This window comes from Plodia interpunctella, chromosome 17 (genome assembly GCF_027563975.2).
Source record: "Plodia interpunctella isolate USDA-ARS_2022_Savannah chromosome 17, ilPloInte3.2, whole genome shotgun sequence".
Taxonomy (NCBI): domain Eukaryota; kingdom Metazoa; phylum Arthropoda; class Insecta; order Lepidoptera; family Pyralidae; genus Plodia; species Plodia interpunctella.
The window spans coordinates 1,657,615-1,678,206 of record NC_071310.1 but is presented as its reverse complement, the minus strand read 5'-3'; the positions used below and the strand labels follow the sequence as shown (position 1 = coordinate 1,678,206).

Here is a 20,592-nt window from a genome sequence, read left to right as displayed (position 1 = left end):
AATTCAAGTTTGTTTGTTTGAAATAACTTTATAGCATAAGAAAACACAAAGACACAAGAAACAGTAAAACTAGCAACGGTGGACTTGTCCCATTGAGGGATCTCTTCCAGTTAACCGCCAAGAAAATACATAGTTACGAACGCAAAGAACTAAAAAGCAATACAAAAAATGAGCAATATTCTACAAATCCATATTTCAATTAAGTACACAACATTTTATCCCAAACTTTAATCGAAAATTAATGAGACATGTTGTAATTGATTGGAGAAGTATATAATAAATGTAAATATTACCAATTCAAATGTCCCAATACATGCAAAATCACATATCGAAACAAAAGTATTCAGTGAAATTTATGTAGATATTCGAACAAATGTGTAAACCCGAGTGACATCTATCGATACTTACATTGTGTCTCCATTCCACTTTGTAAACATAGGGGTGTGCCCTGATAATGCAGTCAAAATAAACGTCAGACCCTTCTCGAATGTTCTTAGGGTCCAAATTCGTGCCCAATCGCACCACAGTCTCTGGAACATCTGAAAATGGAACATGAATTTGAAAATGGAGCAGTAATTTGAAAATGGAACAGTAATTTGAAAATTGAACAGTAATTTGAAAATGAAACAGTATTTTGAAATGTTCATTCACTATGTTATTTTATTTCAAAAATATTTGTGCTTTTTGGAAATTCTTTGGAATTTCCACTCCGACCAACTAATAGATTCTATTTTTCACTCTTATGGAACAGTAATTTGAAAATGGAACAGTAATTTGAAAATGGAACAGTAATTTGAAAATGGAACAGTAATTTGAAAATAAAACAGTAATTTGAAAATGAAACAGTAATTTGAAAATGAAACAGTATTTTGAAATGTTCATTAACTATATGTTATTCTATTTAAAAAATATATGTATTTTTTGGCAATTCTTTGGAATTTCCACTCCGACCAACTAATAGATTCTATTTTTCACTCTTATTGAACCAAAATTTTGGTTGGTCCGATAGGATAATTTTAATTTTATTACACGAATTAATAGCTCATCTCTGGTCCTGTCTTAACTGCTCCATCTCTTTCTTTCAACTGAGCATTTTCCTGGTTTCTTCCTCAGCCGTAAATATATTTTGTTTAATATTTTGACTTGAAAGCAAAAAATCAATAGGGCCGCTTTATTAAAGATAAAAACTCACATTGTATATCCAGGGTCCAATCGTCCTCCAATGGCGCCAAATTCAGCATCTGTTGGTTGGACGCGCGACACGCCAACTTGGCTCCGGCGTCAGCCTTCGTTAGCTGAAGGGACACTGTCGACGTCGTTGTGTTCCCGTCACTCGATAACTGTAACAAAAAGTTAATAAACACATAAAGAAAAAACAAATACAAGACGACCTATTGCCATTACTTCAAACTAAAATTAGTAGTGGGATTGAGGCAGATGAGTGGGGTAAGCGGCTCCCCCCCTTTCGAAAACGAAATGCCCCGCTTAGTTCCGTCCTAGATACTTCATACATACAAACATTGCAAGTTAAATAAAACATGTAAAAATCAGGTTAGTATGAGAAAACCTTTAAAAAAAAGACAAGTAGGTTGCATTTAACTGGAACAAAAAAACAATAGAAAAAAAGTTCCACCTCTCAAAGTACAAAACAAAAAATAATGAAAGAAAAAGTCATCAAGAACATTAATTACCGTTTGCATCAAAACAAATCAGACTTCCCTCTCTAACTACTTTAGTTTCTTCTGTCTGAACAATTAGCACAGCACTTTTTACTGTACCATTACAGATGAGGTTAATTGCAGAGACTAATCTTTTTATATTGTACACAAAAACATTGATCTGTCACACACACACACACACATACACAGTGAACACAGCAAAACATTAATATTGTAATATTTTAAATGATAAATATTTTGTTTATTACTTGTTCTCGCTCATAAATGTATTGTTAAAATCATTCGAAAAGCAGTACCTAGAACGTAAAAAAGAGTGTATCGCCTGTAATAGAAAATATTTCAAAGTTTAAACGAGGTAAGGGCCGTGAAAATAATTCATAGCTGTATCGTAAAAAATATATCTGTACTTATATAATAGTAGGCAAATAAACATGCGGGTTTCCTGATGGTAAGCAAACGCCGCAACCCGCAACGGGTCATTGATCCGTTGCCGAATTTAAACTAAAAAATTAAACTGCTTGTTTTTAAATATAATGGAGTGTTCATCTAAATATCAATGTTCTCTGTAACACCGCTTCGTGCCACCGTGAAGTGGGATAAACTTTTTTATTTTATTTTTTTTATAAAGCACTTACTTATTTCGAGATAAGCCCTTGCCAATCCCTTGACAGCCATGTTCGGAGGGATCATTGAAATTTTAAGCTGGCAATTTTTATCAGGCATTCTAATTTTAGCACTGAAAACTGATCCGAAAATTTTTATTCTGAACCTTAATGGATTTGAAATGCTATCGAGTTATACAGCAACACCAATTCCATTAGGATTTTATTCATCGATTCACAAAAAATATAATTATCAAAGTATTTCCACGTCTCGATTTTTAGCTTTTAAAATGTTATTTAATTCATTAGTCGCGGGAACACTCATAAGCTACATGTTCCGTGAGTTTTTAGTTACATCAGTTTACTGTCACCCGCGACTTCGTTTGCACTAAAAAAATTCACAATAAAAGTTAACGTCGGAATCTAAATCTAAAAAAAACAACATTATGATATGAGATGAAATCTATAACGGGTATTCCCAAAGGGTTTAGACCGCTGCAGCCGCGCTGTCATTGCAATTTGTCAATATATTTATCATAGACAATAATTGTTTTCGTGAGCGTTTCGACGGCCGAAACGCTCAAAAAAAGAACCACAGATCATATTAGACATACGACACCATTGATTAAAAGATGCTATATGTCTATCCTATCTTGGGTTGGGTATGCCAAAGTTTAACAACACATATGACATGCACAGATATGCTTTACACAGGAACACATGTATCGTAGTAATGAAACCACCTCGGTACGCAAATCATATAATCAAACGCGAGAGCGTCGTTGAATTTGTAATAAAACAGCGCACCTGATCATAGTACAACATATAGAAAAGACGGAAGTGACAGCTTAGTAATTAATGTTTTTTTATACCACCACGCAGGCAGACACACATGCGGTCCACCTGATGGTAAGTGGTTAGTGGTTACTAATAGCCTATCAACGCCTGCAGCACCAGAGGAGTCAGACGCGCGTTGCCTAAGGTGCTTTAGGATCTTTTACTAAAGTAATTACACCGCCTCTATCACCATTCAAACACGAACACAACAGTGCAAGCTGCTGTTTAGTGGCTGAAATTGATGAGAGTGGGGTACCCATGCAGACGAACTTTGTGCCAAGGTCTACCTTAGGTATCCAAATGCAAAGTAAGTAAAAACATTTGATTGCACCCAAAACCAATATACTTTTATAATCGGCCTAGGCCATAATGTTATGCTGAATATTAAATATAGTACAAAACATGAAATATATTAAAACGATTGACACCAAAAACAATGATATTGTCCTGATTATTAGCGAAAAATGTTTTCTCCCTAAACGCAAACTTTAACAAAATATTAATAACTCTCACGATCTCGATCGAACTTTCCGCGTTAGTCACCTGCAGAGTATCACCATGGGCTTAAGCATGTATTTTTCAAAAATTTTGAAAATTTTTGTTATTTTGAAAAAAAAAAAAAACACATTGCTAAAATGTATTTCGGCTTTATGCTTTTTAATGCTGCTGTTGGCCTAACTGATTTTAGGTTTTTATTTTGTATTCTGTATAATATGTTCAATAAAGCTGTTTCCTATCATGGTTAAGAGGGGTGTCATAGGTCTGACAACTATGGATTGTAGTAAAGCGGCCCCTGGTCTCTTAACGTTCATGTTTGAGGAAAGAGGGACATTCAGACAAGAAAAATTCATTTCTGTGCTCACTATATTTTGTAACTCTTGATTAAGACACAATGTGTCGTGTCAATCAAATATCTACCATATATTATATGGCTTGACTGTTGTTTGTAATTTAATTAAATCTCCAAATCGTATGCTAGCTAGAAATTAATATTAACGAACACTAATTAAAAGCAACTCGACTGAGATTGAAGCAATATTGTGAGAATCGACAAGCTATTGTATTACATAACTTGAGGGTGTGATGTTTAGTTATTTATAAAATCCGACAGCCTTTCGCTTTTATTAGCATATAAGTATAGATTTATCATTAAAATCCAACCACTTCTCCACGTCTATATAAAAACGTAGTCTATTACTTATCAAAATTAAATTAAAACTTCTTGGGACTCGTTTAGCGAATATGATGGCTCGTAGGTTTGCAAGGTGTAAATGAAGTGAAGGTTAAGCTGTTTAAAGCATACGATCCTTCTACAGTTGCAGCCTATGGACCAACTAAACTCAGAAAGCGCTCAACTCAATAAGAGTTTTGTATAATAATATGTTTAGGATTCTGTTGTGATTGCCACGCTTCTGTAGCGCATCATAAATATTTGCTGATGAGACGGTTTCCATGCCATAATGCGAAAGCAGATGGCTTCTCTGTTGTGCAGGATGCGTGACAGTAGCAACAGTCTCCTGGGTGTGGTAGCAAGCTTGGTTCATAGTTCGTATTTTGAGCAATGGACCAACCTGCATGCATATTGCTCCCAAAACGCAGATCATACTTATAGAATAATTAATAAATATAATTACTAACATATTTTTTTAAGGATTTGTTTGAAACAATTATGGATGGGGATCTGAAATAAATATATTGAATTGAATTGATTCGACCATGACTATATGACCCGACTCCCCTAGCTTCTAAGCTGGATCCGCCCTTGCCATGTATAAAGTATAAAGTATTTTTATATGGAATTCAGGCAAAGATTTGCCAAGTAACATACATATTTTTATAACATCTACTGATATAAAACTTACGAACTCTCAAACAAGAATAGAAGAGAGATTAGATAATATACCTAAAACGACGGCCATAAAAACTTTATCCCACGGGCACAATTTAATAAACACCTGAGCGAAGACAGAGCAGGTTCATAATATACTGAAACAATGTTAAGCGCTGAAGAAATTTCATTGACGCAACAAGTTGCTCAAACTTATTCGACTAAACAAAGTTGACGTTCACATATTTTGTGGAGTTTGTCTGAGGTGTCCAGTCCATTATGACATAAAATATCCTAAAGTAATATTATAAATGCGACAGTAAGTTTGTTACCTCTTCACGCTCAAACTACACAACCGATCTTCTTGAAATTTTGCATACATATAGTTTGAAGAATGGAGAAGAACATAGGGTACCTTTCATATCGGAAAAATAACTCCTGCCGTGGGAAATCATGCGGGTGAAGAAGCGGACAAAAGCTAGTTCGCAATGGTAAGAAAGTTGTTATATGTGTTAAATTTCACGTAATGACCACGACCCTCAGCCATAAGGAATACGACTATGAAGAAGTGTAGTATATAGCTCACTTTACACTGGGTTAATATAACATTTATCAAATAAAAATACTTCATATAAATATCTTCAGTCTACGCCCTAGCAAGAAATGGGCCTAGGGCCCTCACTTACTTCCGGAGCACTCCCAGGACGCGAACGAACAGCCCCATTCAATCTACATTTATTACTCTACGAGCCTTTATTTTAAGTTGATCTCACGATGTTTCCTTATAAAGATTAGAAGTACCTATAAGTTTATCTAGACGACAAATTAGCCAAAGTGAACTTGGCATCGATGGCCCGTGATATTAAGCTATTGATCTTTTAGAAAGTTAAGACACACAATCATTATTTAGTGTTATTTCAATTTGATAAATTTATCATTATTGTGGCACATAATTTTACCGGCCGATACGTTTGTTTCGGTATTTATGGTTTGTTTTAAACTTTTCATGTTGATAGTTAATCATTCAGATGTCATGGACAAGTTTTGTCTTTAAGTTGTGCTCATCATCATCATATCGAGTGCGTTATTGCTAACACTGGTGTCAAATTTTAATGACTTTTACGACTACTTACCGCCATCTAGTGGCAGGTAGTCGCATACACACTAGTGAACTAAACTGTCCATCAGTATGTTTCCACACGATGTTTTCCTTCACCGGAAGCAAGTGATGGTCTATGAAAACTACTATAAGTCAGATTGGTAAACAAAACTCATGGCACGAATAGGATACGAACCTGAGAACTTTAGATCCACAGGCGGGCGTCTTAACCATTACACCGCTACAGTTCACCGTTTAAGTTGGGCTGGAAGCCATTGGCATATTAATGTATCTGCCAAGTGTTGTGGGTATGGTTATGTTTAAGTGCATTTTTGAATTGGAAACTTTCACATCCTTCTTATCAAAACTACCTTTAGTCATGGCATCTAATGGATGAGAGAAATTACGTACAGTTTCCTTAGCGTTGTTGATTCTTTGTCCGTTCTTCCACCAGGTGATAGACGCGGGCGGTCGCGACCCTGAGCTCTGACAGAGAAGGTCGTACCTCCTCTTGGCTGACAACGGCTGGTTGGAGCCCAAGATGTGGACAGTTAGCGGGGGAACTGAAACAAATGTTATTGATTTAATATAATTTCATATTTTATCTGGCCTATTAGGTATTATATACTATTGGGTGAAACCATCCTATGTTATATTTATTTATGCATTGATATAAAGGATGACCACAGCGGCGTTCGATTGTAAATCAAATCACTTTTTCACATCATATCCTAATATTAATTAATTTTTACCAAAGCTACAAACTACTAGCATTAAGACTGGGCCAATCCTCTCATCGGTGCCACCAAATCATTGTCATTTTTCCACCAGATATTTTATAGAATGAAAACTATAATTCCATGTAATTAAGTATTTTATCTAGTATAATTTCATGTGATATTTAGATGTATTTTAATGTCATATGTTAGTTGTTTTGTTGATCTATACATTAAAATACATTAAAATATTCATTGCAAATATGTTTCAAATTTGAAAGCCTTAAGCCCAAACATTCTCCCTACAAATACCAAACTAAAATGAGCTCGTATTTTCAAGACGTTATTTTGGAGGCAATCCGGCCGAGCTAGCACTCTGCAACTGACAGTTTTCATACAAGGTGCCGCAAACTTTTCTAATTCTCTGCATGTACATAATACGGGTCTATGTATTTGCTATTATATCATATATATTATGCGACCTAAATGGTAGTAGGTTTTGCGTTTTGACTGCCTGAAAACGAGTGCCATTTGTATACATTTTTGAAATCTTAATCATAACTTCCAAATAAAGTGAAGCGTGCTGAACTGGGCTTGTAACCTGCGCAGGAATGATTTAAGTCAATGCCTTTAGGCGACTTGAACAAAATCTACCACCACACAGTGACACACGTAAAAGTGAAGTCAACCAGGAGATAAACTAAAGATTGAAGAACATTTTATGCAAGAGAAAAACAAACAAAAATTTTCTAATAAAAGACAAGAAAAAAAGTTTTGTCGTACATATATTGCTGGATTTTATATCGTGCGGTAAAAAGCTCTCAATGTGTTGGAGCTATAAAAGTATTTACCACTTACAGTTTTATATATACATATATATAAAACTGTAAGTGGACTTTGTCTATACTTAGAGATATTAAAGAAAAAATATTTTATTATCTGTTTGTCTGTATGTTTGTTCGCGCATCACACTAAAACTATTGGATGGAAATTGATGCGGTTTACAGTTGTATAGCGGAAGTTAGACCAACTTAAAATCTGGTATAGGTGTCATCGCGATACATTGCTTAGAACCCGATATCGATTATGATACGGTTATGAACGAACGCACGAAATAAACGCGGCCGAAGCTGCGGACAGATAAGTTATTCATAAAAATTGTGTGAGATACTTACAGTTCATATCTAATGTAAGAGTAGTCTCAATAGGATGTGCCCTTGGGTGGTTGGACGCTCTGCAAGTGAGGGCCGCCCGGACATCGGCGCGGGTCAGAGGGCCCACGTGTATGACCCCACGGACCCCGTTCTTGGGCAACGGGGTAGCCGGTGTGTCAGTCTCGATCTCGTCTCTGTACCATTTCACCCATGGTCGGGGACGGCCTGTGGGAAAAATTGAAAAATGTTAGTTATTGGTGTTTAACTGGTAGTTTTATGGTTACAATATTTATTAACACAGGTAGTGTAATAAGTAATTAAACTGTATTTAAGGAATCCTTCCTAAACTGATGTCTTTTGCTGTTCGCCTTCCGCCATCGAGTCTTTGTAGTGTAGCTAACCAATCACATTGAGGTGTGGTTGTCGTCGCGTCACAATGCCGCATTGTCATTGGTTGCCTGCGTCTCACTGCGAGCAGTCGAGATAGTAAAATGTAAATTGCGAACCCACACACTAAGCCAGTTGAAATAGGCAAGTTATAAGATAATTTCAATGTTCTCATATATTCAGAGGTTCTCAAGTAGGGGCCACCAAATATAGAACTCAACATTACTCACAATTTATAGAATAAAGTCTTAACATTTTAGAAAATATGCCCATATCACGAAAATTTTAATACCTGGTTTTGGGTTGAACCCCTTGTCAAAATTGTAGATTAAACACCTATAAATTAACATATTTAGCACCCTAATTATATATCCGGAACATTGACATAAATCGGCAAAAAGTCCGAACCCTTTTCATCCTATTTATATTCATAATGGATGTCGGAATTATACCGGGAACAAATTATATAGAAAACAGATACTTCAAAGAACTAATGTCACAAGAAAAATAAAGTGCTGTTTATTATGTTATATAAACATTTTTCTTATAAGTCATTTTTCTTAGGAAACCCAATTACATTCGCGACTGTGAAGTCTGAGAGGTACGCTTAAAAATATTAGCTTAAAATTCAGTTCTGGAGTTACGACCGGACGCCTAACGTCGACCGCCATTGGGAATGCTGTCATTTCCTCATAGCTGTTAAGGCTCTCGCTAAACATCGTCGCCTTTTACGATTTCCACGGAATGATATGGGAATAGTCCTATTGTGTAGGGCGGGAAATACATTACTAAATATCGTATTAATTGTTCAATTGTTCACTGAATGTGTTCAAATGTGTACACTTTTGTTGCCCTCATTGCTGTACACATGTCCACCGACAGAGAGGAGAATTAATTAATTTTCAACGGTCTGAATTTATTACTACGTCCTAAATCGCATTTGGTCAATTGTAATTGGATGTTCACTCCTTTAAGATGTATTGTTGATTCAACCGCTCCGCTTTATGAATTGTTTCCTTTATTCATATTTACTTCCCTCTCATCTAATAAAGCATAAAACGTTGTTCTTGTCAGTGGAGCTGCTTCCATTTCTATAGAAATAGAAATAAATTTATTCATAGCATACTAATATACATCACAGAAAATTAACAAAATGTTAATATTACAAAGGTACATTAAATATGCTACAAAAGTGTGCCGTGACGAAGAGCCATGGCGCTGATTTTAAGTTATACCAAACAAGATGGCGCTACCAGAAAAGAGTTTGCAAGATGAATCCGCGAAACATGAAACGTAAAATTATTATTAATGACTGGGAGAAAAATACAACAAAAATAATAAAAATCTATTTGGGTATTATCACAGTACAGCGTATTCTTTACCATCGATTTTACCTTCCTATCCAACAGGACTAATCCATTCTCACCCATTTAGGAGTCTTTATAAGAAAACCTCCAGTTGATGGAACTGGACTAAGGAAAAGCCTTGGCAGCTGACAGGGAACTGTAGCATTCACAATGACTGTCATAAGTCAGGCGGCCGGAAGTTAAATTACAGCCGAATTATCGACATATTAAGAGTCACTTTTCTATGCTGACCTCGGGGTCAGCATCACATCATACAGCGAAGATCGAAGCTCGGGCTTCGCTGTATCATATGTTAAAAAAACATAGAAACACGCAAATATGTGACACAAATATATCTACCAAAAGGAATATTCTTTCTTATCCATTATTATAAAGAGGAAGGATTTTAGTTTTTTATTTGTAATGAATAAACCCAAAAACTACTCGGCCAATTTCGATGAAATTTGGCACAGAGACAGGCGAAACCTTCAGGATACATTGGCTACTTTTTATTATGGTTTTACCCGAGCGAAGCCGGGGAGAGACGCTAGTTATATATATGCATACTTTACATACATACTTCAAAGCTATTACGAACGAACAAACAAACAAATAAGTTTCTCACCTCCAGTCACCTCACACTTGAGCGTGAAAGAGTCTCCCTCAACATAGGGTCCGACTATAGCTTGTTTGACGTCCCCTCTTTCGTCGGTTATAGTCATTTTGCTTGGTGGCACTGTGGAGAAGAAGAAGAAATGGTAATTTGATCAAAACTTACACTGATATTATAATTAAACTCAACAAGTGAAGTTTTTAGGTTAGTTAATCAAGTTTTTAACAAAAGCTAAATTTTTGCCACAAATTGTCGTCGGAGAGATCCTGGATGCATTCAACGCTTGACAATCATGTCCGTGCAATAAATTGTGTAGGAGTTCGCTCATCGGGAGTCGAGACTGCATGCACCTTCTGATTATGCTTATTATGATAATGCATTATCATTATGCTTACTATGATAATGCATTGTCATTGTCATGCGATGCGAATTTGATCAGTCCCGTGTATTTTTAATTTTTTCAATAAATTACATGTTTGGATGATTATGCAATATCAAAATATATTAAAGATGGAAGGAGTTACAAACGAATCATCAGAATGTTAATATTTCACTAGGTATATATTAACTTATTCGGAACATTAAATCATAGACATTTAATTTTTTTTGTTTAGTTTATCCATATGGAAAGGCAAAGATAAATCATAAACATATCGTATAAATTTAATCTCTTTGACAATTGGATTAAAAATGGCGCACTTACTTTTTAAATTCTTTTTTCGAACATATTTTTCTTTGTGGCCAATATGCACAGATTATATATTCTGCTTTTATTTTTGGTATATTTTATTGGCTGGAATATAAATTTCAACTTGATAAAACGTTCCTGATTGCGCATTTGTTTTTAACTTTTAACACAGAGAATCCTAAAGTTAATAATAAATTATTCAATTCCAGGTAATAATTTAAGTACAGTACAAATACCTAATGATAATGACCCAAGTTATAAATATAATCAAGTTAGAAAATTTTCCAGATAACATAACAACCAAACAACGAACTCCCACCGTTGCGTTCATAACAAATTCTATTCTCGAATAAGGAAGGTCGATCAACAGATACAATCAAATTAAGATATCTATTAATCGGGATCAGGTGATCTCATCTTGTTATAAACACGGGGAGAGGAAAAAATTTTTCCGCCCAACTTACTTTTGTATGATCGGAACGGGAGTTGTAACGGTCAATTTATATGAAATTAACTTTGAAGATAGCACTGAAAATCAATTATCTACTAAACGATAAAATTTGTCTGGCTATCGGCTCAAATTTTAAGTTTTATTTTAATGTTACATGGGGAATTATAACATTAGTAGGATCTTTTTGAATACAATAATATGCTAGTAAAATATTCGAGAAAAGTGTCTTAACTTTATATTTCTACTGATGTTATTACCGCAAAAAAAATTTTCTTCTTCTATCTACTGCCACGACGCTTGCCGAGCGGGCGGCGATTTTTCTTTCTTTTTTCCTTTCAATGGCTTTATTCCGCACGAGAAAGAAGTTAAAGATCTAAAAATGTCAGCTTAAATAAAGAAAATTGTAAGATAATAATATATACATAGAATTTCGAATACAAAGCAAAGGCGCGCCGCTGTATATTTGCAGCAATGTGCATCCCACATCTCTGAGTAACGTTCTCTGCTGAATAATATTATTTTGAGGGTTGATTCCTCTTGGATCTAAACGTAAAAGTGTTATGTTGAACCTATCATACCATCAAAATGTATTGTTGAGTGCCATAAACTCTAAGGGTGAGTTGCGCCGTCAAATTTGATGGTAACCTGTGCACCGCTGATGTTGAAATAAAATGGCGTACTTTGCGTTGTATTACGCAGGTTAAAGTTGACATCAAAATTGATTAAGAAACCGTGCCTATGGTCAGTTAACTTTAACCTGTGCAGAAAACGCCAAATAACGCGGTGACAGCCAAATGAAGGGCAAGGACCACATAATACAGACACAGTGCCACCACAGTTTTATATAATTAGAAATATTAATATGTGAGTGTCACAAATATTGAGAAGAAGGAATTGTTGTTACAAACCTGACTGCATATAATCCCTGGCGGCTGTTCTGTCTTAAGTAAGGCCTTCAAATAACTGTATGAATCTCATTTAAACAGATAAATAACAGCGTGTTAATAGTGTTGTGCAGATTGTGCTGACGATACCCACATCTTTTTATATGCAATAGCTATAAGCTTATTGATTCTAAAGCAACTCTCTGTACGAGAAGGTTCCAAGAGGAATGCACTTTTCCGAGTGAGCACAGAGTGCTATGTATGACTTTTGGCCCGAATACTAACGCTATTATGTAGTATTTTGTTAAATTTACCGTTAATATTTCGGATAGATTAGACAGAATGCTTTACGCGTAGAAATAAAATAATATTGAGATTATGAATAATATATTATGGATATTATGGATAGGAAGAAACTAAAAAATTGCTGGTTTTTTTAAAATGTGACTATTAATATTCCTGTAAGATATTTACCCGTAACAGCGTCACCGTAGAATAGATAATTTATACAACATAATAATATTTTTTTGTGATTAATGTATACCAATACCAGATTACAAATTTCTAGGACCAATATTTTTGTATGATGGCCAATTAAGTCTTTGGTCGACTTTTCAACATTATGTTCATAAAATCAAAATCAAATCACTTATTCAGAAATTAGGCCTTCACAGGCACTTTTTCACGTCATATTCTAAATTAAATGATGTTTACCAAAGCTACAAACTACTAGCATTTCGGAACGACCACTGCTGAGAAGAAATGCCGAAAGAAACTCATTCAAACAGTGTTGGTCCCTATTATGCCAGAGGGGTTTACCATTTTTTAAATATAAATTTATGTATATTTTTTTATCAGTAATATAACAATGTAAGTACACAATAAAGTACATGGTCAAAAGGTATACTGAAACATATTATGATTGTGATTAAGTGCTGATGAAAGGTATATATATATGTATAATTAACCAAACAAAAAAAAACTTTTAATAAAAGATCGAGCTGACCAGTTCCCTTCATACATACGAGTAGTTTCACCCCCGACCCTATTAGAGATTTAGGGCAGATTTTTGAAAAGTACACTTTGACTTTTACGACTACCGACATCTATTGGCAAGTAATCGCATACACGCCAGTGAACTTAAACTGTCAACCAGTGCGATTGACATATTTCCAAAAGATGTTTTCGTTAACCAGCTATGGATGATGGTCTATATAAGAGAAACATTATAAAACTCACCAATAACAGTCAAATTGACTCTTGAATTCCTCGTCTGAGCTTGCTTGAAGTCTACTCTACATCTGTACACGCCCTGGTCTGAAGCCTTCACCCTGTCTACGCCGAGTTCAGCTGGTTTCCTCTCGGGTAGGAAGTATGCCCTTGATGCGAAGACGCTTTCATCAGACCAGCGTTCGGCGACCCCAAAATCTCGTTCACGAGCATCCACACTGAGGACAAAAGTTATTATAATATAAATATGAATTATTTATACATGATATGTTTATACATATAATAAAACTGTAGGTGAGCAATATCTGTGCGTGGGAGATATTATAGAAAAATTACGGAGTGTCTTTATGGGACTAATAGAATTCAAAACAATTTATGTTTATCTTTCTGTATGTTTGTTCCCGAAACACGCTTAAACTACTGGATGGAATTTGATACGGTTTTCACTGTTGTATAGTTGGTCTAACTGTAGTACTTAATACTAAATTTATGTTTATTTTTTTAATCAAACTAATTGGTGACTAATTTTAGGTGAAATTTTTCATATTTTAAGTACCGTGAAATAAAATTTAAATAATAATATTAAAGTGAAAGTTTTACATTAATTACATCACGAGTATGAGTTCATTAAACGGACTTGTTTTCAAACGGAGTTCTCAGAAGAATTAAAAGCAATTTCGCCTAGTTTACCTAATATTCCTCTCAAGGTCCTCGTCTAGACCAAAACAGAAAGCACTTAAAATACTCAAATTTAGATAAACAATTTAATTGCTACAAATGAATCATATATATTTGAATTTTAACGATTTGAAAAGTTATATTATTGTTAATAATTATAAGGGGTGAATTCAGAAGTGGCGCAACCAACTATTTCTTTTATCTATGGGCACATCCTATATTTGTATAGTACAAAGATTTTTTTATTTCTTTCGTGTTTTTTTCTTGCCACACGTGGGATTCTGAATAGTCAAATTTGACGTTGGTTTTTACCGGTGCGCCCCTGACGTTTAGATAAAATGTCTGCGGCTATTACGAGCGGTCATTTCATTTGGTAATCATTTAGTAAATGTATCTATATATAGAACGAAAACTACGCTGACCACGAGATTCGCAGCTTCACAACCCTGAACGCAACGCGGAAGCATGCAGAAACGCGAGTCAGAGTCTAAATGTATCCATACTAGTATTATAAATGCGAAAGTCTGTCTGTCTGTTCATCTGTTTGTCTGTTCCGCTTTCACGGCTTGACAGATTTTGATGAAATTCGGTATGCACATAGTTAAAGGCTCCCGTTCAAACATAGGGTAGATTTTTTTCAAAAATCAACCCCCAATTGACTTTAATCGGGGTGGGCGCGAAAGTTTGTGTTCCGCTTTCGCAGAATAACTCATGCGGGCGAAGCCGCGGTCAAAACTAGTATCAATATAATTTCATAAAATAATGTCTAAAAACTGAATACTAGATGATATCGAAATGTTAATAGCAATCCGATCAAAGAGTTTCCGTAACGAACAACTGACTGGAGAATGGAAACTTCAGCATACTGCATAACTCAAGGGTGTTTCAGGTAAAGAGTGTACAGAGTAAGTATTGATGAGCCAACTCGTCGGGAAGTCACGTTACAAGCGCTGAAGCTGGTGGAGTATCGAAACTATTCGACTGAATTTGGCTTTGATATTTGAGAGACCACTCAGCAGCTACATTGAGAGTTTGAGTAACATGATATTATTATTAATACTAGCGAACGGGCCCGGCTCCGCACGAGACCTTTGTGAAATTGTTTACATAACAATGAATACTGCGTCAAAATCCGTTGCATGGCAAAACAAAGCTTGGAAACAGAGAGACGTGATTGGCATTGTTTTATGCTGTGTTATTTCAGGTTATATTCTAACCGTGTACTAAATTTCATAACAATCCGTTCATTATATTTTGCATGAAAGAGTAAAAAACATATATACATATATACACACGTACGTACATCCCCACAAACTTTCGCATTTATAATATTAGTAGGAACAAAATCGCCAAATTAACTAATATTAAATTAGCAATCACATAATGAGCTGATCCAAGATAAAGCCATAGAATATTTTATTTTATTTCACATAATTTAAGTATGTTCTTCAGGTTCATTGTTCCCTGGACTCTCTGGTATCATACAACATACATCCGAGTTACATATCCCACAAAGGCGAAACAACATTGTTGATACCACAAAGCTATTATAGGAACGTAAGTTTACCTGTATATAGGCGTGCCCAGGTCCTCCCTGTACCACAGTACCAGCAGTACAGCATCGACCTCGTCCTGCGTGCTGATGTCACACGGAAGGTAGACTGGCTCGCCAGCGACCGCCACCACTTGCGTCATAGGCACTGAGGACAAAGAGAAGATATTTGTTTCACTTTTTTCATAATATTTATTGAAATACTATTCAACAGCCCACACTGTCGCGTTAGCGTAGCTTAGTGCTTAGCTTGTATCGGATATACACAAATACAAAAACGGGCATAATACACCCAGAACTGCAGAGAAATATTTGTGTTCACAAGTGCTAATATTTGTGCGCGCTAGGAATTGAATACGCCACGGAGGCCGCATTCTGTTTTAGATTCAGGTTATTCAACGAAAAAACTAACACAATTTTTTAAAAATATTTTATATATTTGTGTCTATGGTGTCTGTTCTCTTTTTCAAAAGAGTGGGTTAGTTGGTGTAGAAGTCTTCTCTCTCTCATCTTCGCGTATTTTCGTTGTATTCGAGGATCTGAAGCCCAGATTCCGCATAAAAATTATATATTACAATTTCGAATATTCAGCTGTCATTTTACCACCAACCTAACAGCGTTAGTAACGTTAGGATGCTGTGTTGCCTATCCTCTGCCAAGGCCGTGTCTCTCTTAGATTATTCATAGGACATATAGAACGTGAAGACAATTCACAAGACAGTGATGTCATTTTTGTTTCTGGTTATAAACCTGACTTTTCGCAAAATTGTCACATGAACACTTTATTAACACTTATCGCAATAATGTACATTGTACTTAGAGTAACCGCAAAAAAAATTAAAAAAAAAAAAATTCAAAATTCTTTATACAATTTAGGATGATATACAACACTTATTGATGTAAAAAAATTACATAAACTAAGTCTACTGCCGGCTTCCAAAGCACAGGTGTCTTCACCTGCGAGAAGCGGCGCAACAAACTTCACCGCAGCCTTTTCTATAAGGACGTCAATTAAAAATTTAGCTCTTATATATATATTAAAAAATAGGAGGACGAATTTACATCATTATTAAAAATATCAAAACTTGAATGAATAAATAAAATTAAAATATAACGGTGTCAATTAAACGCTAAGTATAACCGAAATTAATTTACATTGATAGTATAAAAATTTTGCCAGAGTTTCTCTATTGCCAAGCGTAAACCAAGATATATGCATATTTGTTCTCCTTTCCGCTACATTTCAAGCTTTTGCTACATAAAATCCGCTACAGCTTAACTTATGAATAAGTTAAAATTACCGTCATAAAAAGATAGCACTTAAATCATGGCGCTGCAGCCTATATTTTGTTACTGTAAATGTCACGTAACTGGTTTAAAGGAATATAACCCATAACTTAGTTACGAAGTCAATTCATATTTCTTATATAACATTTTATTATAAGTGTTGGTTAAGTCTGTTTGCTGGTATAAACTTTATCGTATGAAAAATAAATACATTAAATATTTAAAATAAATTTAGTACAAGGTAACGGTGGACTTATCCCGTGTAGGGATCTTTTCAAATCAAATCGCGATATGGTTTCTGAACTAAAATTTAATTTTACAATAATTGTGTTGTAGAATACAAAATTTATATATATTTATTGTGTAAGTCGTTCAAACGCTTGGACAATTTTGATGAAATCTGAATTAGATAATAAAATCAAAAATATAGGTTACCGCGAGCAAAGCTACGGGCTAAAGCTAGTAACAAATATTGCAGCAATATTTTTGGGCCTATTTAATACAGTAATGCTAAATATATATAATTAAATTTAATGTATAATGCTAAATATATAAATTAATTACGGGTTTAAATTTAGTTTCCAGTAATATTGGTGTTCACTGTTACAACGACAATAATATGTAGTCGTGTAGACACAGAAATTGAATCGTTTCGAATTGATTTCCATGTCGTATGGAAACCATGGAGACATCCTGTATCGGAAACTGTATTAATTTCCGATCGTCTCACCATTGGGACAACCAACAGCAAGGACATATCAACATACATGTTGTTATATACACGTATATGTGCAAAATTATTATAAAATACTACTAATATTATAAATGCGAAAGTTTGTGAGGAAATATGTGAGGAAGTACGTGAGTAAGTATGTGAGGAAGTATATGAGGAAGTATGTGAAGAAGTATGTGAGGAAGTATATGAGGAAGTATGTGTGTACGTACAAACATGGAAACATAGATACAAAGAGTACAAACTCTTTCACGTGAAATGTACTGGACCGATTGTAGTTACACAGGTAGAATATAACCTTAGCTTTTGCCTGCGGCTTCGCTTGCGTCTAATCTCTGCGAAAGCGGATCAGATATGATTTATACATAACTTTCACCCGCATTAGAGTAATTTGGGGTTGATTTTTGAAAAATGAAGTGCCCTATGTTTGACCCGAGGTCTTTAGCTACATTCCAAATTGCCACGCCATAATCGGTCCAGCGGTTTAGTCGTGAAACAGACAGACAGATATACAGACATTCGCATTTATAATATTAGTATGGATAGTATGCAGTCAGTATAGATGTTATGGAATGTATGATATCCATACAATCCATAACATCTATACTGACTGCAGTGCGAGTACGATTTAGTTATATTGAATCTGATTTGAGATCCCAAGGCTCGGCTATGAGACTCGAAATGCTATTAATGGCCGCATGTCCTGCCCGTGTCCACAAGGCAATATACAGCGAGCTATCGATAATAATATTGGTCGAAGTATATTCGTATAAGTAGTATTGATCAAAATAGCGGGTTATAGCCGCAAAAATCTTTCTATTATTAGCGATTACTTTCTCGCGTCATTGCGAACCCGAAGCGGTGGGGTGGTTGAAAATCAGCGGTACATTCTGCGAACAATGGTGGTTGAAAATCAGCGGTACATTCTGCGAACAATGGTGGTTGAAAATAAGCGGTACATTCTGCGAACAATGGTGGTTGAAAATCAGCGGTACATTCTGCGTACAAACATATCGCTGAGCCTCGACCATATTTTATCGTTGCGGCTCACTAAGTTTTTTCTTATTCCTTTTGTTTTTATTATTTTTAATTTCAAATAGAATTCACATTTCGTTGTGTAATTGAAAGAATATAACACGCCACTAGATGGCGTTCGGAAGTTGTAAAAATCCATGCCTTTCTAAAAATCTGACACCAATAGTGTTAGAAATAACATACTGGATAAGAGAGAACGAAACAAGTAACACAGTCAGCACATTAGTCTAGTTACTCTAGCCAAATCACATTGCAACTTCGCCCCTATTAACGCGCCATGCGGCATAATGATCCATACTAAGTAAATTATAATGCAGTCTGTACCATGTCAAATTAGGCACATGCTCGTGCGTCTTTTCTTTTCCAATGCTACTTTCTATCAAATTTATATTTTTTATCTGTAAAAAAATCTGAACTCTGTGATTTACTGGAACCGATAACGCGCTTCGTCGATAAATAAAACTGGAAGACGAATTCCGATAGAGGCAGTGAAATGCCAAAATAAAAGGTTACATTAGAGTGTTTAAACTGCAATACGGGTGGATGCGCCGGTTCCGGCGACGTCGCCGGACGTCCGGCTCCGTCCGGTGCCGGTGTCAGCTCTCCACTGTTTACTAGGAAATATATTTTTAAGCTGGAAAATTATTTGCCTTACGTATTGAGTTTAAGATAGATTGCCGAAAAAGTAAAGTTAAATAAACACTGCTTATAAAATAATTCAAATTCAAATTCAAAATCCTTTATTCAATTTAGGATGATGTACAATCACTTGTAGAAGTCAAAAAAATTACTTAAACAAAGTCTACTGCCGGCTTCCAAAGCGCAGGTGAAGAAGAAGCGGCGCAACAAACTTCACCGCAGCCTACTAAGTAATGTAGTACTTTATTTTTATTCAACTTCAACAATTTAGATACGATTTATGTCCAAAATTGTTCTTCTTCTAGCCAATGGTTTAAATGTTTATTTGTATTATGTTTATGTGTCTAGCCTTTCAATTGCTATTCCCTTGACTAACTTTCACAATTTTCACGGGAGAATGGCACATTTTATTTATCTGTATCTTCATATCTAGCAAAGCACAGAAGAAACACAGGTAGTATATATAAATGACTTTAAACTTAAAGACTAAAATCGCTATTAAAATATTATGCAAATATAAGTTGTTTACATTGCGTAACAGCATCGCGTCGCGTAGCCTGACCGCTTTTGTCGTTAAGCTACAACGGGTTAGGTCTTTCAGTGGACATGTCCATACAAATCTCAATTCTCTGTTTCCAGGATACGACGTTTTAACATTCAGTGTCGGTCGAAATTTAATTTAGTATTCGTAATTTAACTTTGGTATTTAAAGTTAGTTACGGCGGTCGACAGGCGTTGTGGGTGTATAGATTAGGGAATAGACAATGTACGTACAACGAATGTTTAAAATACATTTAATTCCGATTCAATTGATTATTCGTTTTGTTCTCCCATATGTATACACTTGCACTTTTTTCATTAATTTTAAAAAGGTTTTTAATGTTTCGAAAAAGAAGAAATATTTAAAGAAGCAGTATTTCGCCTGAAAACAATGATGGTTGAATAAATAAATATAGAAAAATTCCAACTTTTCCATTAAAGTCCATTGATTGATCTTTTTTGTTTTAAATGATTCAGTATATATTTTGTAAAAGTAGATAATTTACGCTAAAAGTCAGAGCCTTGTAGGAGGCGACATAATTTATTGTTAAGCGAACCCCAAGTTTCGGAGCATCCCAGTCAAGCCAATTGTCTCACCTGATTGGATTTGATGT

The 20,592-nt window shown here is 35.1% G+C and overlaps 1 protein-coding gene across 5 annotated transcripts in view; it reads right to left on the bottom strand.

The window, feature by feature from the left end:
* The window catches only part of side-VII (sidestep VII), a 296,254-nt gene that overhangs the window by 14,133 nt on the left and 261,529 nt on the right, over positions 1 to 20,592 (bottom strand). For all 5 annotated transcript variants that reach the window (XM_053757663.2, XM_053757665.2, XM_053757667.2 and 2 more), the window contains exons 3-9: positions 15,760 to 15,892; positions 13,524 to 13,732; positions 10,274 to 10,384; positions 7,937 to 8,140; positions 6,457 to 6,608; positions 1,193 to 1,340; positions 409 to 539 (exon numbers count right to left, since the gene is read on the bottom strand). In XM_053757663.2, coding sequence (XP_053613638.1) covers positions 409 to 539; positions 1,193 to 1,340; positions 6,457 to 6,608; positions 7,937 to 8,140; positions 10,274 to 10,384; positions 13,524 to 13,732; positions 15,760 to 15,892 — 1,088 coding nt within the window. The remainder of the gene's footprint in view (positions 1 to 408; positions 540 to 1,192; positions 1,341 to 6,456; positions 6,609 to 7,936; positions 8,141 to 10,273; positions 10,385 to 13,523; positions 13,733 to 15,759; positions 15,893 to 20,592) is intronic.